Source organism: Drosophila willistoni (genome assembly GCF_018902025.1).
Source record: "Drosophila willistoni isolate 14030-0811.24 chromosome 2R unlocalized genomic scaffold, UCI_dwil_1.1 Seg167, whole genome shotgun sequence".
NCBI lineage: Eukaryota > Metazoa > Arthropoda > Insecta > Diptera > Drosophilidae > Drosophila > Drosophila willistoni.
The window spans coordinates 23,543,499-23,570,881 of record NW_025814050.1 but is presented as its reverse complement, the minus strand read 5'-3'; the positions used below and the strand labels follow the sequence as shown (position 1 = coordinate 23,570,881).

Here is a 27,383-nt window from a genome sequence, read left to right as displayed (position 1 = left end):
AAGGTGACATTGTCTAAAAACAAAAAAGATTCGAAACAAATAAAACGGACAAATTTATTTGAAGACGAATGCGAAATGTGATATCAATTTCTATTCCGAACAATTAATCCTTGGGTTAGTTTTATATTTCGAATGTTGGCTTACTTGAATCCAAGAATCAAGAATTTCTAAATTTATTATACACAAAGGTTTAACTTAGGAGATCTAGTACGAAGTTGTTGTTATAACATACTTATAATTTTTGTTTTTGAACAATTGAATAGACATTTATTTAAATACTTTAGGGCCACCCCGCGAACCAAATTTCTGTTTGGTCACACTTTTCAAAAACCTGGCCATACTGGCAACAACGCCACACGCGGCCGGTTTTGTTTTGGCTTGTATTTTAAAAAAAAAGTGTCTCTTGAATCCGAAACCATGGCCAATTCAATTTCAAACACAACCATTGTGATGCCAGGAGAACGTGTCACTAGTATAGAGGATTTGGCCAAGAGCAAACGAGTGATATTGGGACCCGGCCTAAGAAGATTGGACGACACAGTGGTTGCAAGCAAAGCGGGACCACTGCGGCACAAGGATCCAAACACATTTTGGGTGGACAACTACCAGCGACGTTATGTGCCGGCACGCGGAGACCTTGTGTTGGGCTTGGTGAAGGCCAAGGCAGGCGATCTTTATCGTGTTGACATTGGTTCTGCCGATACGGCATCCATTTCATTTCTGGCCTTTGAGGCGGCCACGAAAAAGAATCGACCGGACCTGAATCCCGGCGATTTAATCTATGCCCGCGTCCTGAATGCCAGTGCTGACATTGAACCCGAACTGGTGTGTGTGAATTCGAATGGAAAACGTGGCAAACTGGGCGTCCTCAGCGATGGTTTCTTCTTCAAATGCAGTTTAAATCTGGGCCGCGTGCTCTTACGTGAGAATTGCCCTGCATTGACCGCCCTTACCCGGCAATTGCCCTACGAGATTGCTGTGGGCGTCAATGGACGCATCTGGTTAAAGGCGCGCTCCATGCGGGAAACTATGGCCCTATCTAATTCCATTTTATCGTTGGAACAAACAAACTACTCACAAATCGACAGGATTTGTGGGGATCTAGGCGAAGTGCTGCAAGAATGATAATAAATAGAAGCATCATTAAGTTTACTCACCCAAAATTTTGAATACTGGGTGGATGACTGGGGTGGCTATTGGAAAAAATGGAGGGGAGACCGATGCGAATAAACTTGAAATTTTATGTTATGTGAAATTTACGTTTTGACACTTGTGTGGCTATTAGAGATGAGCAATCAAAGTTAAAAAATGTCACAGCCAAGTGAGCAGAATTTTCAATGACTTTTGCCTGCCACCGCCATGGGGTAACCCCATTAACAATAAATCAAAAATTTGTAAGAGTTGGATCAAGAGAAATTTAGATATAAGCGGATAAGCGATTAAAAAATTACTTCATTCTAGTAACATTATTCCATTCGGCTTGAAAGTGGTCATCTCTGTCTCTCTCCCAAACACACACATGTTGCTTTAGCTGCCATGGCCCAAACAGCTGATCCGTTGTAGTCGTTGCCTTATCTACCGTAGCCGTTCACTTAGATTAGCTCACAGTTAGTGTTGGTTCCAAAACGCCAAAGTGCAAGTCTACGATGACCTTTCTAGAGTTTCTTCTAATTTTGCTGGTCCTTTACTATGTGATCTATGTCCTGCTGTGGATCGTTCTCGACTGCAATGTTGCTTTGTGGTACAAATCTCGATTTGGAGTGTCGCTGTCGTCCATGCGTGGGCAGGTGGTTTGGATAACCGGCGCTTCGAGGGGAATTGGTAGAGCTCTTGCATTGAGTTTGGCCCGTCATGGTGTGCGATTGGTGTTAAGTGCCCGCCGAGTGGAGCAACTGGAGCAAGTACAGTCGGAATGTTTGGCAGCGGCTCGGGGCCTTTTGGCCCAAAAGGATGTGCTGATATTGCCCATGGATATGCTGGAATTGGAGAAACACCAGTCGCATCTCTACACAGTCCTGAATCATTTCGAAAAGCTCGATGTGCTGGTGAATAATGCCGGTCGATCTCAGCGTGCTAACTGGACAGACATTTCAGTGGAAGTGGATCGAGAGCTTTTCGAACTGGATGTTTTTTCGGTGGTCCATCTTTCTCGTCTGGTGGTGCGTTACTTTCTAGAGCAGAATGGTGGACGTGGTCATTTGGCAGCTACTTCCAGCATAGCTGGCTTTAGTCCTGTCCCCTTCTCAGCCACCTACTGTGCGGCCAAACACGCTCTTAATGCCTATCTCTTGGCCCTGAAGGTGGAACAGCGTAAACTGGATATAACAATATTTGCTCCAGGTCCTGTTGCCACAGATTTCCTGCAAGAAGCCTTCACCGGATCACAGGGTACGAAAGTCGGTCTAAGTACGGCAAATCAGAAGCGTCTGACAGCGGAACGTTGTGGCGAATTATTCGCTGTATCATTGGCCAATAAAATGGATCTCACCTGGTGTGGTCTCTTCCCAGTTAATTTTTTGGCCTACTGTGCTCGTAACTCAACATTGACTAAAATCCTGGCACAATTCATGACCGAGAAAACGCTAAACAAAATACGCGAGGGAAAATTGTAAGGGATCCTCTGAAATTCAAAGATTGATACATTGTACGTTTCTTTTTTTATATGCATGTACAACAATTTAAATATATACACCATATATAAACCTAAGATAAAGCCGATATTGCAGTTTTTGTTCTTCATTAATCTAGATTAGATAAGATGATCGCAAATAAAATAAAAATGATAAGAATTTATGTATAACAAAGTAGGCAAACTTCGAATTCTGCAAATATGTTTTGAAATTGTCGTAACCAGAGTTATCTGAATCTCAAAGCTGATGAAAAATCAAGACAAAACGAATTCTTAATATATGAAATTTAATAGTCAAATGACTTATCAAATGAGATATAATGTTTAATTTAGTAAACAATTCAAACCTTTATTAGTCTAGAATGTCCATAAACATAAATTAAACTTTACTGAGTGCTGCTTTAACGTGAGCTGGTATTTTTTTGCGTTTTCGTTTCGCCTTAGTTATGCCGGTTTGGTCTACTTTGTGTATTTGGGGTTTAGTTTGCTGTGTTCTATCCTTTTTGCTCTTTTTACATGATAATGGATTCGGATTTTTGGGACCTTTACTTTTCTTTGGATTCACTTTCTTTGTCACTTCAGTGTTCTTTAATCCTTGCTGCTCCTTCATAAAGTCAATCTTTTCTACTTGCTTGCCCAGCATTAAATTCTTAGCACGCTTTTGCACCCATTTCCTGGAGGCTTTCGACGGAGCTTCCAAGACAGGGGTGGCTTTATGTAGGTAGAGCAGACATCGGCCAGGAACCTTGCGTAGACTCTCTTGCAATAGACGATCCTGAGAGGCAACTATATAGCGATTGTCCTTTGTCTATAAGGAAATAATAATTACACGTGATAAGTTATTTTTGAGGATTTAGAATGTTTTGTTCTACCATAGATTTGATGCATTCGGCAGCAGGCACAGGTTTTCCCTCGTGTCCACATTTATGCACGTGGAATTTTTTTACTATACTGGTGGCTCCAGTTAGAGGTGCTCCCAAGGATTCGGCCTCGAGAATAACGCACTGCGTGGTCAATAACTTAGCTGGGCATTGAAAGTATTTACGAATTTGCTCTTCAATGCCAATTTGGTGCTGTAAATAAAAACTGTTTTTAGATGGTTTGTGAAAGGTTTCAAAGATTTTTACCTGAAGAGCTGCTTGACAAAATGTGGCATCAATTAGCACCTGGTAGGGCTCGCGGTACTCAAAGTTTGAAGCAAAGTACACCAAAGTCTTGTGCGACTTTTTAAAACGTGATATTTTCATTTTTCGAAATAAATAATAATAAACAACACTTTTGGATCCATTACTAGTGAAAGAAGTGTCTATCGATAGCGTATTTTAATCGATTGTTGTCTGTTGTTGTTATCGTCATGGCGTTTAGTATTTTCTTATACTTAGTATTTTTCAGTTTATTTGAATTCCCATGCTCGCCAGAGAGACGTCTTTACCAGGTCGAATATGCCATGAAAGCCATTTCTCATGCTGGCACTTGCTTGGGCATCCTAGTATATATTAATTGATCTGATCTCTTGTAGAAATATGGTCTGATCAGGCCTATACACAGTATGGTGGCAAGCGTCCCTTTGGCGTCTCATTGCTCTACATGGGCTGGGACAACAAGTATGGATATCAACTATATTAATCAGATCCCATTGGCAACTATGGCGGTTGGAAAGCTACGTGCATTGGCAACAAATTTTGAGCCGCCATATCCATGCTAAAGCAAGAGTTGGCCGACAAGGAGAACATTAAGCTAGAGGAGGCCAAGGATTTGGCGGTGAAAGTGAAAGACTCGCTCGAACTCGCTTCGGTTTCGTAAAACGCCAGATGGCGCCACATTTTAGTCAAACTTCACGGCATGTTATCGATAATAGTTCGTTATTATCGCAATTTGAACAATAGAATCTAGAAAGATGCTTGTGGAGCAACTGCATTTATATTTTGGCTTTGCTTAGTTCCTAATATAACTCACCATTTTTGCACCAATCGTAAGAAACGGAGAAAAGTAAACCATCTCCGTTTTGAAATGTAAAACTTTACCGACCTGTTGCTTGTAACAGCGGTCTGTTAGTTTTCTTCTTTGAATTTCTCTGCATCGCCAATTGAATGCATTTTCACATTTCCCATTTCCACAATTTTCAACCCCCTTTTGCTTTAACATTCACCCTCTGCTGTTGGCTTTTGCGTGTCTCGTCTGTCGGTGTGTGTGTGTGTGTGTGTGTGTGTTATTGTTTTCGTTAGTTTTTCTGTTGCTTTTAGTTTTACTTTTACTGCAGTTGCAAGCGCTTCGTTTGACGCAAAGAACCATTCGACATATTTTCCCCCACTTTAAAGTTTTCTCTATTGTGGAATTGTGGAATTTTTCTGTATTCAATTATACGCACAGTTCAAAGAGGGTAAATAGCATTTTGGTTTTTAAATGTGTTTTATGTATGTGTGTGTTTGTCTCTTTAAATTTTGATTTAGGATCAGGTATACTAAATATTACTTAAATAATGAATCATTTGCTAGACAAAGGGTGAAAGAGAGAGAAACTTATAGATAAGTCTATACATATACAAATAAAGCGAGGGTTGTCCTTGAATTGGAAGCCGTCTTTTGTAATGCCTGTAAATATAATTATCATTTTAATTCTTAGATCTCTAGTAGATCTAGGTCTGTGAAATGAGGGAACTCTGCCTCCCAAAAAGTATGCGATAAGCAATCCAAGACTTTTTATCTTACAAGACGTGCTAAATATGTACATATGTATTTACAAAAATCGCCGCGTAAACCGATCCGATTTTATTAAATAATCATTCAACTACTTTTCAGTAGACATTTTAGCATTATCTATTCAAGCCTATTGGTTCTCCAATCTTCGATTTCCTATTATTCTATTGACTCATGATCATGGGTAATATAGATAGATAATACTCTAGCCTTGCCAATCGTGGATCCCGATTAAACAAAATAGGGTTTATTTATCCTAATTCGGATGATCTGTTTTCTTTAATGCCAATTTCAAGCATTCAGAGTATGATCCCAGTTTCAATCCCGATTCATCCGGATAAACCGAATTTAATGAATTTGGTAGTAGATGGACATAGATATTGCTAAGGTTACTCAGCTGAGCTAATTTTAGTATTCTTATGCATTTGTTAACTGATCAATTGCCCCTCGCCTGGTTGCAATTGCAATTCTTTCTATTCTATTCTTTTTCTATTGCCCTTTGTGCATTTGCCGAGCTTTCTGTATCTCTTCCTACTCAGGCGCAATTAGCTAACCATTCGCTCAATTGACATTCGATTTTATAAAGCCATCGACTTTATGCTTTTATGCCTTATCACGCCTGATTAGCTTAGCCATTTACAATGAATAGACTGTGCGGGAATTAACGACAAAGTCATATGTCCATAATTTATTGTTACAACTTTTTATATTTTTTGTTGTATGATAATTTTCATAATATTGGTCAAGTTTATGCACAAATGACATGCCGATAAAGTGAGTGCAGCTGCTGTGGGTTGCTCCAGTTAGATTTTCCCCCCTTGTCCTTGTCCCACCCACTTTACAATCTAACTCATAAGGCTGAGACTGAGAGCTCTTCTCTGCGTGATTTATAATCTCTGAAGGTTGCCCCTGCAGCTGTTTGTCAATGGTTTCTGATGATGGGGAAGGTTGACAAGTGCAATCACCTTTAATGTGCCGCATTCTCCCACTCCTCTATAAGGGATATCGAAAAAAGCGTCTACAAGTTTATTCAACTTTCGGCTCAAAAGAAAACAATGGAAAATGACCAAAAAGCATTCTATGTACAATATATATCGGATTGATATTCATATGCAAATAATTGTGTCCACCACTTTTTTTTGGACAGACCCGCCACGCCCTGTGGGGATTGATGTGGACGTGATCAGAACTCTGATTTTCTGTTCAGCCTTCTCTTACGTATACTCATACGTATGAAGTGGATTTCCGGTGCTTTCAGATGCCCGTCCGACTCCAATCGAAGAAAGTGACGCATAACACTAAGAGATGAAACTTAATTGAGAATAGTTTGCTTAATTTCAATTTGTTCAAACTATGAACACTTTTGACACGTTTTAACCACTCATAAAAAATATTCCAACAAATGCTAATGGTGGATAATAATTTTTAAAGCACCTACCTACAATTTTTTTACAGTCTGTTTTTATTGATTGCATATGGGTAGCACATGTTTGAATAAATTTCGTTTTTTAAAGAATGATCCTTATTTCAAAGTACATAAACTCACATGCATATGGAAATCCGAATCGAATGACATTTGAAAGGCCTTTCGCCTCTGTATAACTGACTCACTTTTCGAACAATATGTTCAAGTAGGGATCTGCTTTCTCCTACAATTGCTAAATTGTAATTGTATTCCATTTTCATACCTTGCAGATTATAGTCCCAGTTCTAAAATCTGTAGAACAAATCCTTTGCAAAAAGGTTCAAAATATTTAAAAAAAAACCTCAGTTTTAATAGCATATATATTTTTTTACGATTTCGAAAAAATTCTTATTTTTGAATCTATTTTGGTATTTGAAATGGCAAAATTTAAGTATTTATGTATGTATGTATTTTTTGTTTATTTTCTCTACCAAAAGCAAAAAGAAAAGAACAAAATGTATATAAACATTTTATTAGAGCATTTGTTATTAATTGTCCACATACTTCCGCTATTCTCTCGACGAGAGAAACGCTAAAATTTTTATATAGTTTTTGTATTAATCAGTTTAACATTAATTATCACTTGAACAAAATTCCTCAAGTATTAGAATTTTAAAAAATATTTTTTTTAAAGCTCTTTTAATTAGCTGTTCAAGGGAGACAATTCGGCATTGATTAAGCAAAACTAGGCAAATGAATGGTAAATTTTACTTGAGATTTGTTTTTACATATGACACAACTGTTCAAAGTCCATCTCTGTCTTTCTCATTCTCTCTCCCTCTCTCCTATCTCTTCCTCTGTTGAAATAAGAATGGCCAAGAATTGTTCACAACTAATTCACGTTTCGTTGCCAACTTGATCTTCATTGATTGAGTGCCTTTTGCCCACATTATTTGTACGCTAAACTTGGCCCATGGGTACACCAATATGGCTTATTAACATCTGGGCTATCTGTGGACTTGCCAAAAATATTAAATAGCTTGTCATATACATTTGTATGTAGTATATATTGTGGAAAAATTTTGATTTTTTCTATATTCATTTCATTCATTCCGTTTGAAATACACATTCATTCATATGAATCTAACGTCAGGCGATGGATGATGCCTTTTGACGGGATGCATGCCAATCGATTTGCCATAAAGACAAATGCATAGCCCCGTTCCCTCTCTCTCCTCATTCTTCGCATGGACGAACGTCGCTTTGGACACTCATTAGCAAACCATTTAACGTTTTACATGTGGATTTTTAATAATTCGATTTTATTTTCTAACAATTCCTGAGCTGGCCATAACGAGAGAAAGAAAGAAAATTTATTTCTTTTTGCTTTTGCTTTGTGTTCAGTTAATCAAATTTAGGACCCTTTTTGTAAGAGGTGAAATTGCCTAATGTAGAATTTTGAAGACTGTGAAATGTTCAAATAAAAATTTGAAGCCTAATGCGTCTTAACTTATAGCATAGCTGACTACCCCTCTTACGGGGAGGGCAATGTAGAGCAGTGCTTCAGCTTCAGTTTTGAATACTATATAGGTTCGTAATTAGCATAGAAACTTGGTTTTGACCATTCTGAAAACATTTGTTAATATAGAAAAAAAGATTTTTAATCTTTTTATACGAGTTATATAATTTTTTTAGTACTTTGTCAAAACCTAACAACATTTCTGACAATACCGAAAATTGGTGTATATCAACTTATTTTTAAGTTTTCTGTTTTTTTATTTTCATTCATTATAAATTATTATCATCTCGGAAATTTTTGTCAAAGCAATTCTGATTTGCCGAAAGTGTCGTAGATTCTAAACAGAATTAATAATAATAAACGTTATTGAACCCAAATTTGACCTCTTTGATGGGACAGCATTTCAGAATTCTCACTCTATCACTCTCTCTCAGTCTTTGTCTCGTTTTCAGAGATCTTTCACGCGTTTGCTTCATGTGCTCTATCAATTTGTGATTTGAACTGTTTTTATTTTTATTTCCCATTTTTTATATTATTATTTTTTATTCTTTTTTGGCACGCGGCAATGAAATTGAAAGTTTTTGTCATTTCTAATCTAGTCGGTCGGTCAAGTGCTATAGACAAATCGGTAAATCTCATCATTATCATCATCTGCTGATTCTATCATTTTGCTTACGTATTTCTGGATGTTTACAGCTCCAACAATGTAAACACAGAAACTAACTAAACGGCATTTTTAGTTGCATCTTGTCAACAAAAGTGCATTAACAAATGCTGAAGCGAATCAATGTTAGATGAAATTTCAATTCATTTAGTATTATAATTTGATAGTGCTCACCCCCCTCACCGTTCTCCCTGGCGGAAGAGATAATCGACTAATCTGAGGCACTTGTAATTACACTCAATATTAACATAGCACTTGGCATTATGATTAGTATTGATCAAGTCTATGGGAGGTGCAAAATATATGAGTGCAAATGACATATGCAATTACAATTAAATTGTTTTGCATTATGATTACTGTTGATCTTACTTATGGGAGGTGCAAAATGTGAGTACAAACAAAGCACTCAAACCGCATTGAGGATAAAATTGTTAAATGAAATGCCCGGGTTAACTGGGCAATTACATTAACATTAAGTGGTTATACACCCTTTAAGGCCAGAGACCAAGACATACAAATAAACCCATTTTTTTGGCAATGATCTACAGGAAATTTATTTGGCATGTGCTGCCTTTTATAACTGCTGTAGTTCACTTAACAAGTCTTAAGGTTTATAATTTGTTTCCACGTTCCATCATTAAAAGGATGTCCATTTCTACTTTTATGTTTCAAATACATTTTACACTTCTCTAACCGAGTATATTTTTTAAACAGACAAAGCTTAAACCTTAAACAAAAACTTATTGTTAAAGTTCATTTACATATATGTACTATGTAGTATTATCCAATGCACTGAGTCACTGATGATGGGTGCCACCAACAATTACGTTGAAACTTAATCATAATCTAAAACAATCCATATTCGATATATTCGTTATTTCCACATGGAGAAAAAAAGTGGGAAAACGTGACGTTGCTTTGGAGCAAAGACAATTACAAATTAAAATCGCATTTGTTGCCGTTGCATTCACCCACATTAGCAAGATATATTTACATTTCTCTAATCATGGGAAATCGAACAATATATTGCAATTGCCTGAAGTTGTTGCTATTGAGTAATATGTAGAACGAAATTGCTCCCGGCCAAAGTTCAGTGGGAATCAAAGCAAATGGTCCCCCCTGGTAGCCTAATCAGTTGATGGCATAATTAGGCCCAGATATCAATATCAATAGATTGTACAAATATGTATCTGCGGTTCGCTATCAAAGACTAACATCGTTTATCTTACTGACAAGCCAAAAACAAATAAATTTACCTGCAAAATTAATTAGAACTTACCTTATCGGATTGCTGCGTAATGAAATACATTCACTCCGTTTAGTTGGGTTCATGAACTGCATGAGAGATGGGATTCTTACCCATAATTTAGTGCCATAAAATTCTATAACCATTTTGTATTTAATTTTTATAGTTTGTAATATCAGGTTGGTGTAACTCATATTCCCTCCTTTGTTTATCGATTGTATTATGAGTTAACTAAGCTAATCGGAGATCATGCAATTCACTTACAACGATTGAATCGGATCTCCGAATAAGATTGCAGTCAACTAGCTGAACAAATTATTAATTAAGTAAGAGAATCACATATGCGTGTCAGGCTTTCCCTGAATTCGTTTCATTTGAATGTGATTGGACTTTTATGTAAAAGGAATTAGATAACTCAATAGGGATCGGCCATTTAACTTGAGCTGCATACTTAAATTTAAAGATTTAAGTGGAAAATTGTTTAGCTTTGACTTTGATCTTAGTCACAGTGAATAGGATTTTTAAATGTCGTCCTAAACAACTGATTGAAACCTCAAAACAATTAACGGACTGATCGGAACTGTCATTTAATTCTTCTTATTATTAATCTTTGAAATTAGTCTCACTGTACTTAGACTGTGTACTAGTATCTTCGACAATACTAAAATGATAAACATATAACACAGTAACATTGAAAAGAATGTGACAAAGTCATTAGTCGAAATTCCTATGTTATTTAAAACTCTAAAAAATAAGATTTTTCATTTGAATAATGAATTTTAGTGTTTAGAAAACCTGTTGGATTTTATGAGCTTTAATAACCGTTTTTAAAGTTAAACCGTTCTTAAGCTGTTTCTAGAGATCAATAATTCAATAATCCCAATTCATTTACGTTTAGGTTATTACCGAGTAATAATTGACTGTGTTTTTTCTATAATTAAATAATATATATTAAACTAAAAATAGTGCCCATGAGGTATTAAAGATTAATTGGTATATTCCACTAAAATCAATCAATTTTTTAGTTAAACTATCTATTTTTAGTTGAAAAGATGTGCACGGAATTCTCTTAACAAAAACCTCATCAACTGTCTAAGTATTTCCCTCACAAAACTTATTCAATCCCAAGCCGGTGGCACAAAAAACTCAATTTTCCACTCCGTTTGTAGCCCAACCGCAAAATGAATCACTGTAATGAAAATCATTTTCTAAACTCCCAGAGTGTGAGAGCTTAGACGGCAATCAAGGGAAACTTTGGGCTAACCACGCATTTCATTTGAGCGCAATGCACTAAAGCGGCGAAAAAACCAGAACTAGAAATAGAAATACTCAGAGAATTACCCAAGAGTTGGCCGGCTGGCCGGTTGGCCGGTTGGCCGGTTGGCTGCTCGGCTGGTAAGACCGTAAGTAATAGTAATTGTTATTATGCCAAAGCAATTTTCGTATAGAGGTCATGGCTTATGGTGTAGTTATTAAACATTTATTTAACAAAATTATGCATGTTGGAAAACATAAAAACCGCTTAAATAATAGTGTTTTACAAAAATACAGTAGGTGAAATTACATTACATTGTATATCGTATGTAACTACCGGCAAGAGAGTCAATTTAAGTGCACACTGGGTCGCAATCAATCAATTATTGTGAACATGAAGCTTGTTACCGTCTCATATTACTATCTACTAAAATATCCCCCCAATTGTCAGTCAAGTTTAATCCCGAGCAGGGAAAATTTCGGTAACGCCTCTCCCCATTTGTGGATTTTCACACAAGACACACTGTAGATGTGGAGAAGATGGGGAGCAATTGAGAGATAGAGAGAGAGAGAGAGTAAGATAGAGAGAGCATTAAAGCTCCACGATCAGCTGGGCAAAAAATCTTATAAGAGCCGTTGGAAAAGCTCTGCCGCTACATAGTTTGAATTGAACGACGGCGACGGGCGGTTCGCGTGTGGATCGAGAATAAAATTATAGCACGTGAAACAAAAACGATCGAAAGATAGGAGAGAAACGAAAATAAAGTAAATAATGTACACAGTGCATAACCATATATAATTAAAATAAATTTACGCTTCGCTGACGATCTGCATAAGTTCAATGAAGAAGCCAGCAGAAGGCGCACAAGACAAAGCAGACACTGAAAATCGAGGAGTAAAGGGAGCAACAACAAGAGCGAGTGACAATTTTAGTAATTACCTGTGAAAAGTGCATACAACAAATAAAACAAAAATTAATACAATTCGAATTATCAGCTATGTGTCAAAGAATTCATAAGAAATATCTGTGATTTTTTGTCTTATATGTAATTTCATTCATACATATATTGCGTTTTGTGTTAGTAGCTTGGTCGCTTCCTATGCGCCATTCTATTTTTTTGCGTCTCAAACATAACGGAGAAAGCATCCGCAATAACAACAACAAAGAACAACAATTTGCTGCAACAGAACTTTTACAACCGAAACAGCAGCGTGTGTGACGTCGTCGACGCAACAGGTTCGTTTAACTTGGCCCCCGCATTTGACCTGACGGCGGCGGTGAATCAGTTCAAAGTGAAATGTGTGAATGAAAGAGACGAGAGAGTGAATGCAACACTGAAAGGAAGAATGTGTGTGTGTGTCTGCAGGAGCGTTTTAACGGGATATTTACTCCCAATCAGGGACTTGCACATAGAGAGCCAAAAGAAAAAAACCCGTATCAATGTGATTGTGAATGTCTGTGGGTTTACGTTGCGGAAAGCAAAACAAACTTGACCTCAATTGAGACAAAAAGATCACTCGTCGACAATCAAGAGAGCAAGAGATGAAAATAAAAAACAAAGACAGGAACAATTTGTTGCTGTGGTTGAATCCTCTGAGCAAAATTGATCGGACGAGAACTAAAGTATATAATAAAGAGAGTGGTCAAAAGAGTATAAATATTCTTATAACACGTTTTCCAAAACTTCTTTTACATATGTATGTATGTATGTACATTCCGCTCCTGCATTGCATGTTCGAAATAGAAGTTTCATTCTTGTTTCTTCTTCAGATCGAGCGCGCTTGTTCGAAACTGGAAAAAGGGAAATGTAGGTCATCGCAGCACGAAGAGAGCCGCGGAGCTCTCACCGTAAAAAAGACTAGAATTAAATGCATGTACATATATTCTCCATATATATGTACATCTTTGTGTATTCAATATTCTGTTCTCATTGTTGCAACTTTTGTTTGATTATATAATTCTCATATACAGACTATGTACAATGTGTCTTTATGTGCTTTACTTAACGTGCTCAGTATGAATGTGCGTTGAATACAAAATCGAATTTCACGTACAAGTAATATTCAAATTTGTATGTCCATGTTCAGTGCATTCAAAAAATTAAACGAAAACTAGGCTACTTACATGTATGTAACTTTCCAATTGAAATTATCTTTTATCTTTGCGATTATTTTAAGGCGTAGAATGGCTTACAAAAAAATATATCAAATAATTTTTATATGTAAATACAACTGAGGTTATCTATATAGTCTGAAAGTTGAATGTTTTGTTTGCCATTAATAAATTGTGCACTCTTCACTCAAAGTGAAATGAAATAAACTTTTGTTTTATAGTGTGCTTATGAATATCATATTTTAAAGCAATTGTGGAAAACGTTTTCCGCAAAGTTTGCATATCTTAACAAGGTCAAGCAATAAGCATGTAAAATTTATTCTACAAGAAGTCAATCACCTTAGGAAAATGCATACATACATACTAGTAAAACTTTCTCAAAATAACTTCCTATTAGCTTAAAATAGTTCAAATGTACACACTCAAACGATATGATTTAAATGATTACGATTCAAAACTTTAACAAATACGTGAGGAAATGCATGTTCATGTTTCATGTAAATAAATATACGAAAACCCAAGAAAACAACATTTTATATATGTGTATTATGATGGTAAATAATAAGCAAATATTGCAAAACAAACCCTACGGTTAATGGCTGTTGATGATGGTGACTCTGACTCTGATTCCGATTCTGACTGCTGACTGTGAACCACTTCAACAAGATAAACAAAACAAAATGAGGGAATCAAATATAAATTCAAGATGCCGGCATATACAACACACTACTACGACTTCATTCAAATACATTACAATAGATTTTTGACTATACGCCCACCTTTTGCCCACATAATGTGTGTGTATATAGCAAACCCTGATTTCGCCCTCAACATTTATTCATTTCTCTGTTTCAATCGTTCGCCACGTGCTGACCTTGACGTCTCGACGTCACTTTTCTTTATCGCAAATGTAGTTCTAGGGGTCGTATACGTAATGTTTTCTCAGTCCCATTTCATGATTTCATTTTACTGCTTATGTAGTTTTTCTTCTGCTTATGTATTTGTTTTTCAGTTTAAGTTTTTGTTTGAAGTTTATCGTGCCTTTGCATCCCGCTCAATTGCTTCATTCTCATTATATTCGTTGGTTTCGCTAATTTTATGTTCTGTGTTGAAGTTTGTTATTCTGCCTGTCATACTCTAGCCAAAAGGGTTATTGCATTTAGGGACCTTAAATGTTTGTAATGCACACACATTCTATGCAATGTTCATCAGTAAAAAAGAAAAACCAAAATAAGCGGGATGAAGGGTTTAAAGTTGGAAAGGACTAAAGCAATTTTTATATGAATCCCTTTTTGTAGAAATAGGGTATAAAAAGGCCGTTCTTAATGTCCCTCTTTTTGATATTTTTTTCTATTGTTTCCAAGTGTAGAATTTCGTGACTACAATTGAAATGAGTGAGTGTATTTTGGTTTGTGTTTTTTGCATGTTAAAATACTTATGAATAGGCCGCTGCTGGTTCAGATTGACAATCGAAAAAGTTGATCATGAATTCATTCTCGTTCTTGTTTTGCTTCTCAATGAGAGTGCACTCGAAATGCAGTCGACTGAAAAGTTTGGCAAAAGCCAAGCCAAACAAGTTTGTTGACCGTGCCCATGTCTTTTTGGCCAGACCGCTTGATCCGCTTTTGGCTAATTACAAAGTCTGTTCGTGGCAATGATGATTTGGCAACTTTTCTATTTCTATTTTCATTCTCTCAGTTTCTTGCAAACTGGTTTAGCTGTCTGCCAAAACAAAATTGAGTCTCCAGGCGTGACGCGAGATATTTTTTTTTTACATCAAAGTCAATATCACTTTTTACAAGCGTAAAGTTTGTTTACCAAATATAAACAACTCATCTAAAAACAAAAAATTAGTCAAAACCAGGCTTGAAACGAATCTAGGCTCTAAGATTTACATTTTAATATGTGAAAACAATGCCTCAAAAAGTAACGCCAATTCGAAACACTTCATTTACAAGTGGTCATGCATATTAAAAGGTGAAGAGTCATAATGGTAGAAGGAATAACCAGATTCTTTGTAATAACTTGACCTAACATAAATATATATTTATGGCAGTAAAGAAACAGTTCTTAAAAGTTTTATCTTACTCGTAATTTAAAGCTAATCTAAATATTGACTTTACATTTAAGAAGTTTTCTGAGAAAAAGTGCATTGAACGTCTTTAAAAAAGTTTGTTTTTTGCCAGACATTTTCACCACCTTTTTTTTTATTTATCTTTCTGATATCGCAGAAATATGTCAGTTATTCGGTCTTAATCATTTGATGATTTTATGGCTATATTTAGTTACCTACTGTTAGGTAAACAAAATTGTTTAGCATTCCAACACTATTACTTAAAATCTTAGTTTGCTTAAATTGTTAGACCGTCCAAAAACAGGAACTGACCTAACCCAATGGGCAATAAAATTAGCAATTTCTAGTCAATTCTTTAGCATATGCAAAGTGGCTATGCCAATGATATATTGATCTCAACCTGAATCAGAATAGTTGTGTCTTGTAAGATTTTTTTATTGGTTGTGTATGCATATTTCATATAATTTTGTTGTTTAGGCCGCTTGAAAGAAAAATTTGAGTAGCTGACTGATTAATTGTGACAGATAGGCTTAAAAGCCAGACTTTGGCATAAAGCAGATATACATCTCACTTGAATTGCCTTGGCTCATAAAACTTTCTTTATAAGTGGAAAAAACCAGAATGTGCCATCATCAGATAATAGACACGGGCTTTGATTAAAGACGATGTCTAATTGGCGATTCCTTAATGGTGGGAGGGGCGGCGTTTGGTGTCAATCATAGTTTAGAGTTAGGGGAAGGAAACTGTCAGTTGATTGATCGCAAATGTGACGCCCATCAAAATTACATATTCGCAATGTAAACCATGCATTTTGTTTTCTCATTCAATTTTTCTAAACATTAAAAATGAATGGTTAACGCCCCACATGAACACATGTATCAATTCTATTGAGAGATCTATAATTAAAAATTCAATATTCAATTAGTCAAGAGAGAATATTAATAACAAAAAAAATATCCGCTAATAGGAAACGTGTAAGAAATGTGCTTAGTTTGGCTATAAAAAAAGAAAAATGGGATTTTTAACATCAATTAGAATTCACTGGGAATAAAAAAGCGTAAAGGTCAAGGTTCAATTTCTTAAGTGGGGAAAGTTCGTGACCCGTAAAGTAAGAGAAACTTTATACTCTTCTTCTAAAAATAGAAGTCTTTATTCGAAGTTCTTTAAACATTGTGCTTAAATGAGATTTAAAAGAACAGTTAGTTGCAGGTAAAAGAAACACTTATTAAGCAAATGAAGTAGTATTTTCTGCTCTGGTGTTATATAACCTTAATTTTGAAGATTAGCCCTAATTTTTACTTCTTAAAGCATTAATTCAAAATTCATGTTGTCTTTTCCAGCGTATTTAAATTTTTGTAAACACTTCTTTGCCACAATTATGATTTTGTTTTTTTCTTTTTTTCTTCGTAGCATAAATATTAAATTCCATTTGTTTACTTTCTTTTCAGACGAATCCCATCAACTTATATCGTCTTAGCTAGTCGTAATTATCGGCTATGACCCTCTTGCCAGACTTAAAGGCTGCTGATGCCGCATGCTGTGGCGGTGGTGGCAACAGTTCAAGTGACGCCAGCAGCAGTGGAAGTGGAAGTTGCGGCAATGTCAACACGAAAGGACAACTTCATGAGAGCACGAAAGGATGCCTGGGCTTTGATTGTTGCACCGCCAAGGCGGGATCCAGTTCCGAAATATCCATCGATGAGACTGCATCGACATCTTCGCGCACTCTGGCAGCGAAAGTAAACAATAATCTGAGTAATTTCGATAAAGAAATCTATGCCAATTTCGATCATTGCCAAAAAGTCGATATCGAGTTTTCCGATGTCCGTTATGAAGTGCGTAAATTTTCCTTTCCCGAACGCAAATTTGTGACCAAGGAAATTCTACATGGTCTAAATGGACAATTTCGTGCTGGTGAATTGACAGCCATTATGGGACCCTCTGGAGCTGGCAAGAGTACGCTACTTAACGTCATGTCGGGATTTTGGTGAGTTTGCACTTGACTTTGATACACAATTTGTGTTAAATTTATTCACTTAAGTTGCAATATTTATTGCCGACGTGTGTTAAGTCAATTAAAAGGCATTGAATGGACATTTCGCAAGCAATTTTTCAATCAATCAGCACATTGTTCATGCGTCAGAAGTGTCAAGAAAAATTACAAACTCGCATTCCCTGAATTGTTAACTGACAGTTGTGTATATGTATTATACATAGATATCATGGTTAGCCGACTTTGATGTGAACAAAAATTTAGTTTAATGGTCAGAGACATTTTGTCATTCTAAGCAAGTAATTTGTATTTCATTTGTCATGTTTCTGGTGATCTTGGTAAATTAATCCTTCACGTATGTTAACCTAATAGCGTATTTTGTAAAGTTGCCTTTGTTTTGTTTATCATAGGGGATCCTTGCCCCTTAAAGTATGCAATAGGCGGGAAAAGTATTCATTGTGCCTTGTGCCTGTCTAAGCATTAGATTTTGCCAGTTCCCTGATCATACGATAGCTGCAAAAGTCCAACAAGTCGACAATTCATAAGTCAGCTTGAACTTTATGCCAAGCATGAATCATTTGCTCGAGAGAACTTAATGCATAATGAACGGCAATCTCGACATTGAATATTATTCAATTTACGCAATTTGATTAGGAGAAAACAGAAAGCAAAACAACTATTAATCTGTCGAGAACTTGTCAGTCAAAACAGAGAATTATGCATGTTGTTTTTGTTTATTAACTAAGAAACAAAAAGAATTGTAGTTAAAATATGTTAGTTTATGACTTGTAAAGTTGAATGCTCTGCACTCAAGTTTCTAGAGATCATGTGTGGGGACTCGAATTGCATATGCAGAAGGAAAGGGAATGGGAGACTGTCTAATCAGTTTCAACAGTTGAGTCAATGGGTCAATTGGGTGAGTCAAATTTATACCAAGAAATGGCAAATTGATGTCGATGAATTTCCGTAGGGTATTCCACAGTCGTTGCACAATTAGTTCATCAGTTAGCCTTGTATTTGTGACCCGAAATTGTTGTAATAATTTTATAATTAAAGTACTTTTATTTTTTGCGACGTTTGTACATTAAAATTTTGGGTTTAAAGATTTTTCATTGAACCGCCTTATCGGTCAGTAAACTATGATCTTGAAACATGTTTCACACACTATGTTTATGTATATGCTTGTCGTATATATTGAAATCGTAAAAACAACTCGCATAATCATCATTTTAATGGATCTTTTCCGCCTCTTCTTTCTCTCCGTCTGTCAACTATACAGCGCCACTGGAGTCTCGGGCAGTATACGAGTGAACGGTAAACCTATGTCGCCAAGTTCAGAAAAATTTCGCCAAATGGTATGCTATATTCATCAAGATGATCTATTGAGACCACAGTTAATGGTGGGTGAAGTAATGCTGCTGGCAGCTCATCTTAAATTGGGATTCAAAGTCTCGAAAACGCACAAAATGAATTTGGTAAGTGAAAGAAATGAAAATCAAATATGCAATCGAAATTTTATTTCGATTTTCGATTGTCTAGATCAAACATATTCTTACTCTGTTGGGTCTGGATCATCGTTATAATGTCTTTACTGCAAAGCTTTCGGGTGGACAGAAGAAACGTCTCGCCATTGCCCTGGAATTGATAAGCAATCCTCCTGTACTCTATCTGGATGAGCCAACAACGTGAGTACTTACATACATACATAGCCATAAACAAATACTTTTAATATTATAATATTTTATTAATGATAATGATGAAGTTGAAGGGAATGGTGATGATGAATAGGTACACTTTGACTATATAATGGCGGAAATTCAAATATAATCCATAACCATATTGCCCCACAAGTCAAGTTTGCCGGCAAGTATTCACATTTGCTTATCTCTTTGAAAATTATATTGTACATGTATACATATATAGTACATATATTAGTAGTTGGCTGGTTGTTCAGATTCACATTGATTTGTCTGACCGGGTTCATTGTGCAGGAAGCGCAAATAATGAAATATAATTAATAATTCTGTCATACAAAAGTGAAATCTCACAATGGTCATACTTAATGCTCGATTTCACTTGGATGCTATATTAATTAGTTGCCTCCAAACCGATTAAGATGATAATCTCGAGCCCTATAAGAGGTCCAAGATTCAATAAAAACGACATTTTAATTTCAATATATTGAATATATTGTTTCAAATCTAACAATAACTATTTGTTTTGATGGCCATGACTTCTAACTTTAATCTGTATACTGAATCTTTAAAGGAAATAAATTTGAAGTGCAGCTTAACAGATAAGAATGAATGAATTTTGTAAACAAATATTATTATTTTTAATTCAATGTTTATTGTGTCTTCCACTCAAATATTCCAATTTCAATTCCCCCAAATTTATATAACTAATTGAATGCAATTTTTTAGTTGCGATCTTTTCACCTATAACAATATGATAAATGATATCATTAAAGCTGCCGTAAAAAACAATTATTTAAAGATTATTCTACTCAAAAAACAAAAATCCACTTGAACCCCTTAATAGGGACGTAAAAAACTGACTAAATTGTTTTTACTAGAATTAGATTCAGGTTTTAGTCATTCTCATAGCCATTTCTCTCCTCTACCAACCAACAGACACCTATTTGGCACAGTGACTAGCACTTTGAACTCTGACGTCTTGAGAAACAATCAAATTAGTCATTTAATTAAAATGTTGTCTTTATGTTTTCACAGAAAAATTCTATAAAAAGTTCAAGTCACTTAGTAAGCAAAAAAAGAGAAGAAATGGCAAACTTTCTTAATTGTATGTGGGACAGAGAAATCTTTTTCATTATGTATATAGTAGTTACGAAATATTTTTAAACTCCAGCAAATTATTTAATAAACACCTAAAAGTGGCGGGGCCAAAATGTATTCCTGTAAATCTAAATTCCCGCAACTTTGTCTACTAATAAAAATGAGAAGTAATTTAGTTGAAATGAAATCTTTGTCATCTTCTTTTCAGGGGTCTGGATAGCTCATCTTGCAGTTCTTGTGTGGCACTGCTAAAGAAACTTGCCCTTCAGGGTCACACAATTGTGTGTACCATACATCAGCCGAGTGCCTTGATCTTTGAAATGTTTGACAAACTTTATACGGTGGTCGATGGCCATTGTATGTATCAGGGGCCTGTCCGAGAACTAGTTCCATTTCTTGCCGAACAGCAGCTGGTGTGTCCTAGCTATCATAATCCTGCCGATTATTGTAAGAAATTTTTAGAAAAATCAATTGAATCTGATTTCTGATATGTATTTTTCCCCGTTCACGAAATTTAGTGCTGGAAGTAGCAGTAGGGGAACATCAACGAGATTTGGATGAGTTAATAAATGCGGCCAATGTTAAGTATTATGATGATGTAGCTCGATATCGGTTCATTAAGCCAGCCGATGTAACCAGAATAATGGCAACAATAAAAGGTAAGTAATAATCATTTCGAATGGTTTTGGAATATTTTCCAAGTTTCTTTTCTTTACTTTAATATAGAAAATATTGAAGGCAGCAAAATAAGTCAAAAACAGACATTACCCAATGTGGCGCAATTCTCAAGTTTTGATTATGTAAAACCAGCCCAGCAGGATTTGGCTCTTGAAGAGATCAAGGCATTGAGCGGAGCTTCCAAAGAGACAACATTCGAGCTGCAAGAGAAGCAACAGTCTCAGTCACTGGCCAATGTCACAGTCACAGAGAAGCAACAACACCTGCCCATCAGTTCGGCCTCGTTCCTCATGCAATATTTACTCCTGCTGCAACGCATCTTGATGTGTGCCAGACGTAACTATGTGAGTTGACAACTTAATTTGATAATTTTCAATGCCCTCGATATACGTTGTCGTTAACTTCCACTTAGCTTTTTTTTTGCATAATTTTCTAACCTTTTTTTACATGTGGTTTCTTTTGGTAATTGGCCAACTTTCTGTTAGAGTTGACCGCTTCTCGCATTATAATAATTTCTGCTGCTTGAGTTTTTCATTTAAATTTATTACCCAGCTGCGCTTTCAGATTTAAGCAAGACAAACATATATAAGTACCTATATATAAACTATTAAATTACCTACTTATATTAATTATAAGTTTTACGACACGTCTTTAATGTTTGCCGTTCCATATGATAAAACAAGCGAATAAAAGATGAAGTGTTACGGTCATTTAGTTGAAGGTTTTGCTAAACGTTTTATAATGGACAATCATAATCTTAGCATGAAGTTGTTGTGGTCTATTAAACCGACTTCATAATGTTAATAAAAAAATTAAACATTATCTATACAAGTATTTTGTTTCATAAAACGAAACACTCCCATTTACCAGTCCTCACTTTGGCCCAATGCTTCGTTTTTTGTGTTCGCTTTTAACTTTTTTGACATTTGCCAAACGAAACCAAAACCAAATGTGACATCTTCCACTATTAACTTGGCATAACGAAATTTGAGCCCTTTAACTGTATATCTAAATATTGAAAGCTGTCCTTATAGATGAGCTAAACAAACTTGAAAAGTTAACTTGATTAATTCGGACTTCTTTTCCAACCATGAACAATCCTCAAAATTGGCAACTTCATCGAAATTACATATTTTCAATTGCACCAAAGCTATATATATGCATAGTTTGCCAAAGTTCTCTAAACAGTAGTTGATTTCCAGATCAAATCTTATGTTGAGAACGTATTAAAGTGGCACATTTACTTAAAATATTTAACTAATTCGATAAGTGCATTTGTCAACGTGTCGAGTATTTATTGTAAATCTGTTGTGAAATTTTCAAATCAATATTGACTTGAATTGTGTACATGTAATTTTTACAATTTTCGCATTAAATCGCAAAATCAACAACATCAGCTATTATTGGTATATGTAAACAAAAATGTATGGTGCTTGATCAGCATGATCAACTGTAATTGTATATATACAATCTATATATATATATTTGTATGCCCGATCAGCAAGATTTACGGGAGGTTTCATTTGACATTGACAGGGTGTTTGTTTCAAAACAACTTTAATTTAAAAATCGAAAAGAGATTCTTGATTTCGACTTGCACCAAATTTACTAAACCTGAACCAGTAAGCCAATCAGAACATTCTTTTTTGGCAAAAGAAATTCATACGACAGCTTTTTACTACGGTCCTTAAGTCTAGTCAGTATTTGGCAAGTTTAGCCAAATGGCTTAATTAGCCATTGTGTTCGTCCATCTATTTACATTTCACTTTGATAAGTCATCTGCAAAGCAAATCTTGTTTAAATATTTGCATATAAATCAGATGAGATAAAAATAAGCAAACCAGAGACAATGTATGCCAAAAATTTGTTTGCTTCTTCTGTAGAATAATTAACACATTAATAAATTTTGTATATTGAGCTCATTGCATCAATGAATTATGACTACAAGTAGTACAAATGTTCCGATATTTGCATAAAAGTATATACAGCTGCAATTGAGGCTGTTTTTTTTCTTTTTTTGTGTTTTAAGTGCCTTTTTAGCACCTTTGGCAAATTGATTTGCTTTGCTCAACTCAAGCTTGAGGCTACCTACATGACTTTGACTTCGAGTTCGAGCAACAAAACCACTCGACTGTGGACATAAGTTTTAGAAGTTTTACAAAAAACGGCAGTCAGAACGGCTATAACAACAATTGCAACCTTCACACAGATACATTCGAAATGTATCTATTGAAAAAATGAAAATGCTGCTCTAATGCATTGAGCTTGGACTTTTTTTTTTGGTTGTATCTAATTTTTTTTTTATCTACTTTGCAGTTTCTTTTGCTGGCTCGAATCGTCTCGCACATATTTATTGGCATTATTTTTGGCTATCTGTACATGAATGTGGGTAATAGTGCCACATCGGTTCTTGGCAATTATGTCTATCTGTATGGCTCAACTCTACTTCTGGTATACACGGGGAAAATGGCTGTTGTCTTGACATGTAAGTAATATTTTAAAAGATCCTATTGGAAAATCTAACCATGATATTGCGTCTGCCTGACTGTTTGCCAGTCTGCCTGATGCAGCAGCTGCATACTTCCATTGTATGCAAGTTATGCAATCCATTTTCCTATTCGTCTTTGTCAACTTAAACACAAAAAAAGTCACCATTATTTTTTTTTGGCAAATATTTTGCTGTTTGAATTAGCGGAAAATAAAATATTTCGTGAGTGGAGGAGATAGAATGGTACCAAATGAAATAAGATTAAATGACAAGATAATATAACTTCATAATTAACTAGATATTCGTAGAATGGCTATGAAGTAGAGAAAGATACATTTCAAAAGATAAGATTCGCTTTTAGTGTGTGTTTTTTTTTCAGTCTAAAAGAACCTGAAATATTTTTTGTTGCAGGGGCGCACTTTAGGGTAGGGAATGCCTTACTTTTTGGAAAAAACAAATACCGATATTTGAACATTTAATGGAATATTTAAAAACGTTATATTGAAACCTCGAAATTTTAAAATTAAAAGTTTTGGCCTTTAGGAAGTCTAATTTACTACAATCTTAATCAAAATATTTACAGAAATGTTAAAGTGATAAACAGATAGACTTTGTTCCATTCACTCATATCTGTTCTAAATGAAGATAAATGTTAATCTCTTAGATACCTTAAGAGATACCTTTTATATAGTGCGTTATTAAGAAGTATACAATTTGCTGAAAACAAACTAAAATTTCGGTAATTGAATCAGGCTTTCCTTTTAAAAACTTTAGAGTAATGTGATTATTGATATATCTAAAGATTTAAATAAATGTATATCTGCCAGATGTATTTCGTAAGGTTAATTCAGTTCCTAAACGTGTGTATTGAATCATCTTAGTCGACTAGCAAGGTCGAAATTCATATAAAGTGAGCCACTTACTCATCTTTAATAGGTTGTCTGGCAAATTAGTAAGTTGACTTTTTATTTTTTTACAAATTGTATTTACTTAGTCCTGAGCAAAAACAATGAAATGAAAAAGGAGACGAGCGGGGTAATCAAAAGCCAATCAGCTATTGTATAATAAAAAAATTGTTTCGAAAACCAGTTTGATAATTCTCAAACTCAAGCCATTTAAAAGCATTCGAGCACTGGCAGGGAACTCAGGGATCGGGATGGAATCGGATCTTTACCGGTTTCAGTTTACTGACCTGACCTACATACAATATATATATGCATGTACATACATACATATATTTACAAGCTCTGGGGATGCCTTCACCTTCAACATTTATTTACTTTGCTGATTTTTCTTCTTTTTTTACATACTAATAAAAAAATGAACAATTAATTTTAATTTGCAGTTCCGCTGGAAATCGATATGCTGACAAGAGAGCATTTCAATCGCTGGTATAAATTGGGGCCATACTTTTTATCGCTGATCTCCTTTGAAATACCCTTTCAGGTAAGTGTGTACACGGATGCGTTATACTCTAAGCACTGACAAAAAAAATCTCCATCAATCACTTCTCAATAGGTGAATTTTATCTTCTTTATTCGTTGTTGTTGCTTACGATCATTAAGTCAAATTAACGACAAAAAATTACTGATCTCTTCACAATGTTTCATTGGCGTGACTGACGACTGATAGCTTCCACCAGGCGGGAAGGGAGGGGGGCAAAGGCTTAGGCACTTGCTACTGCAATTTCACGTGATTGTTAAATTAAAAACTTAAGATAGAAACACACAAAAGCTACGCTATTCTATTGTTTTGCCAAAGAACTCTCTTTGTTTAGCTGACAGATGACAAATGACTGAGAGATTTGTATTCATGAAAACCTTAGGCTTTCTTTCAAACGATATCTTTGTCAAGTTATGAAAGCACTCAAAATAGTTTTACCCCAATTTATTTGTCGTTCTCGCAAATTTCCAAGCCGAGACAAAAATTAACGTATTTTGGGAGGTCATATATAAAATATATAAAATTCATCATTCCTGAGCGTTGAACCTTTATTTCCTATTAGTATCCGTGAATATATTTTAACTTCCCTTAAATAAAGTCCCATAACGAAGCTTTATAGTATATGTATAAATTATGATATTTTGAAGTTTTTGTTTTTCCATTAGTATTGGATTTCTCTATGGGTCTTTTTTGTCAATTTATAAGGTTTATAAGAAAAAGAATTATTTTTCTAATTTTGTTGAATTGCATTTGCATTATGGAATCTTTACAGAGTTTGTGTACAGCCCTGTACATAATTATTAGTGTGCATTTAACAGGAAACGATAGTGTTGAGTCCTTCCGCATCTATTATTTCATACTGCTGGGAATAATGGCTTCGTTGAGTGCCCAGGCCTGGGGTTTCTTTGTTGGAGCCACACTGCCGACTAAGGTATGTTTATTTATTTAATATATGAAACTGTCTTTAATATGTGCATAAATTTACAGCTTGCCGTCTTCCTGGGTCCCATTCTGGCTGTGATGTTCTCCGTTTTTGGCTTCTGCACACGTTACATTGATATAACTCCTCTGTTTCGTTGGATGTGGCACTTAAGCTATTTCCGTGCGGGCTTCCATGGTGCTTTGAATGCCATCTATGGCATGGATCGCAATTTCTTGGAGTGCCCTGACACGGCAATTTATTGCCATTTCAAATCTCCGGCTGTTTTTCTCAAGTACATGATGATTTCGGATGTTCATATGTCCGATTGCTTAACACTAATGAGCATTGTGATCATTGTGATGCATGTTCTGACCATTGCGACCCTCTGGTACAAGCTGAACAGGCGTTAGAAGCGATTTTTAAGCTATATAGATATAACATACCATACATCGATTAAGTTTTATGTTTTATGTGTGTAGCCATATAATATATATTTGTCTATATATATATATATATGCTTACAAATATGTGAGGAAGGGTCTACAATCTCATTTTTATCAACCCGATCAGTTAAACTAGAAATTCCCTGATCATCTATTGTTTAACTTAATTATTTATTCACAATTTAGTTAGACATACATATATATAATATCTCGACTAAAGGCTTTAGGGTAGTGATTTATTACAGTTTAGTTCTTAAGTTTGCTGAAATACCAAAAACAAATCAAAATAGAAGCAAAACCAGGCAACAACCACAAAGCAAATTCATTACAATTCAATATTCAATCTACCTTGCCATTTTCTTTTTCTTTCCATTTTGTTTTCTATACATATTTTTTATTTATCATTTAATTTTAGTGAAAAATTGGGGCTCCTTCCCGCCGACCCCGTTGCTATGCCAAAACATAAAGTCACACATTCATTTTGTACGTACATATATGTAGAACCCTTTATAATATAAGTATATAAAATAAAATGGGGGTTACTTTAAGAAGCCAACAGCAAAAACTACTTTGTGATTAATTTGATTATGTAATTGAACTTTTGTTTTGTGTTTTCTTTTATTATTTTATTATTATTTTTTTTTGTTTTGTATTAGTTTGTTTAGTTTCTAAGTGTTTATAATAAGAATCCTCATGTTTAGAATGGATGAACGATCTTTTGCTTATATATAGCTTTGATTTTTTAATAAATAAATTTTGGTACAGTTTTTAATTGAGTGATATTGTGAAATTATTGAGCAGCGAAAATATTATAACATTTAGAAAGTTACAAACGGTATATGTGCATACAGCTAAACAGAATGGGCCGATCAATACTATGAAAGCTATATTCGAAGGGAAATCCAAAATTTAGTTGAATACTGCATTTATTTATATAGTTATGAATAAGTAAGAATCTGAACGAATACTCACTCGTACTTTAGGTACTTATTTACTTATTCAACAGTGAGCCAATTAACCC

General features: G+C 35.1%; 4 protein-coding genes across 6 annotated transcripts; 3 read left to right on the top strand and 1 right to left on the bottom strand.

Annotated features, from left to right (window-relative positions):
* The first annotated feature begins 335 nt into the window (after positions 1 to 335).
* LOC6646682 (exosome complex component RRP40) lies at positions 336 to 1,152 on the top strand. Its single transcript, XM_002069307.4, has one exon. It carries the CDS (start codon positions 418 to 420, stop codon positions 1,123 to 1,125), a length of 708 nt encoding a protein of 235 aa, XP_002069343.1. The 5' UTR covers positions 336 to 417; the 3' UTR covers positions 1,126 to 1,152.
* A 160-nt stretch (positions 1,153 to 1,312) lies between these two features.
* LOC6646678 (dehydrogenase/reductase SDR family member 7) lies at positions 1,313 to 2,713 on the top strand. Its single transcript, XM_002069306.4, has one exon. The coding sequence runs from the start codon at positions 1,647 to 1,649 to the stop codon at positions 2,610 to 2,612; it is 966 nt and encodes a 321-aa protein (XP_002069342.1). The 5' UTR covers positions 1,313 to 1,646; the 3' UTR covers positions 2,613 to 2,713.
* A 186-nt stretch (positions 2,714 to 2,899) lies between these two features.
* Positions 2,900 to 3,924, bottom strand: LOC6646687 (rRNA-processing protein UTP23 homolog). The gene is made up of 3 exons (XM_002069305.3): positions 3,757 to 3,924; positions 3,502 to 3,702; positions 2,900 to 3,437 (listed from the first exon to the last, which is right to left on the bottom strand). Exons 1-3 carry the CDS (start codon positions 3,874 to 3,876, stop codon positions 3,009 to 3,011), a joined length of 750 nt encoding a protein of 249 aa, XP_002069341.1. The 5' UTR covers positions 3,877 to 3,924; the 3' UTR covers positions 2,900 to 3,008.
* Positions 3,925 to 4,964: 1,040 nt separating this feature from the next.
* LOC6637411 (ATP-binding cassette sub-family G member 4) lies at positions 4,965 to 27,138 on the top strand. Of its 3 annotated transcripts, none has more exons than XM_047010507.1 (11): positions 4,965 to 5,009; positions 17,049 to 17,587; positions 18,873 to 19,068; positions 19,133 to 19,278; positions 20,597 to 20,835; positions 20,907 to 21,047; positions 21,115 to 21,410; positions 23,383 to 23,551; positions 24,900 to 25,000; positions 25,770 to 25,928; positions 25,985 to 27,138. In XM_047010507.1, exons 2-11 carry the CDS (start codon positions 17,097 to 17,099, stop codon positions 26,327 to 26,329), a joined length of 2,283 nt encoding a protein of 760 aa, XP_046866463.1. In that variant the 5' UTR covers positions 4,965 to 5,009; positions 17,049 to 17,096; the 3' UTR covers positions 26,330 to 27,138. The 3 variants fall into 3 exon arrangements, with proteins under 3 accessions (XP_046866463.1, XP_046866464.1, XP_046866462.1); XM_047010508.1 differs by lacking the exon at positions 4,965 to 5,009 and adding an exon at positions 12,090 to 12,178; XM_047010506.1 differs by lacking the exon at positions 4,965 to 5,009 and adding an exon at positions 12,090 to 12,650.
* The last annotated feature ends 245 nt before the right edge of the window (positions 27,139 to 27,383 follow it).

What these genes read in the sequence shown, in the direction of transcription:
- LOC6646682 (XM_002069307.4), top strand. Translation starts at nt 418, where the DNA reads ATGGCCAATTCAATTTCAAACACAACCATTGTGATGCCAGGAGAACGT.
- LOC6646678 (XM_002069306.4), top strand. Translation starts at nt 1,647, where the DNA reads ATGACCTTTCTAGAGTTTCTTCTAATTTTGCTGGTCCTTTACTATGTG.
- LOC6646687 (XM_002069305.3), bottom strand. Translation starts at nt 3,876, where the DNA reads ATGAAAATATCACGTTTTAAAAAGTCGCACAAGACTTTGGTGTACTTT. An exon ending in TTTGTCAAGCAGCTCTTCAG is followed by an intron (nt 3,703 to 3,756) that starts GTAAAAATCTTT and finishes TTTTATTTACAG; the next exon opens with CACCAAATTGGCATTGAAGA. An exon ending in CCGAATGCATCAAATCTATG is followed by an intron (nt 3,438 to 3,501) that starts GTAGAACAAAAC and finishes ATTTCCTTATAG; the next exon opens with ACAAAGGACAATCGCTATAT.
- LOC6637411 (XM_047010507.1), top strand. Translation starts at nt 17,097, where the DNA reads ATGACCCTCTTGCCAGACTTAAAGGCTGCTGATGCCGCATGCTGTGGC. An exon ending in TCATAATCCTGCCGATTATT is followed by an intron (nt 20,836 to 20,906) that starts GTAAGAAATTTT and finishes CACGAAATTTAG; the next exon opens with TGCTGGAAGTAGCAGTAGGG. An exon ending in GAGCCACACTGCCGACTAAG is followed by an intron (nt 25,929 to 25,984) that starts GTATGTTTATTT and finishes ATAAATTTACAG; the next exon opens with CTTGCCGTCTTCCTGGGTCC.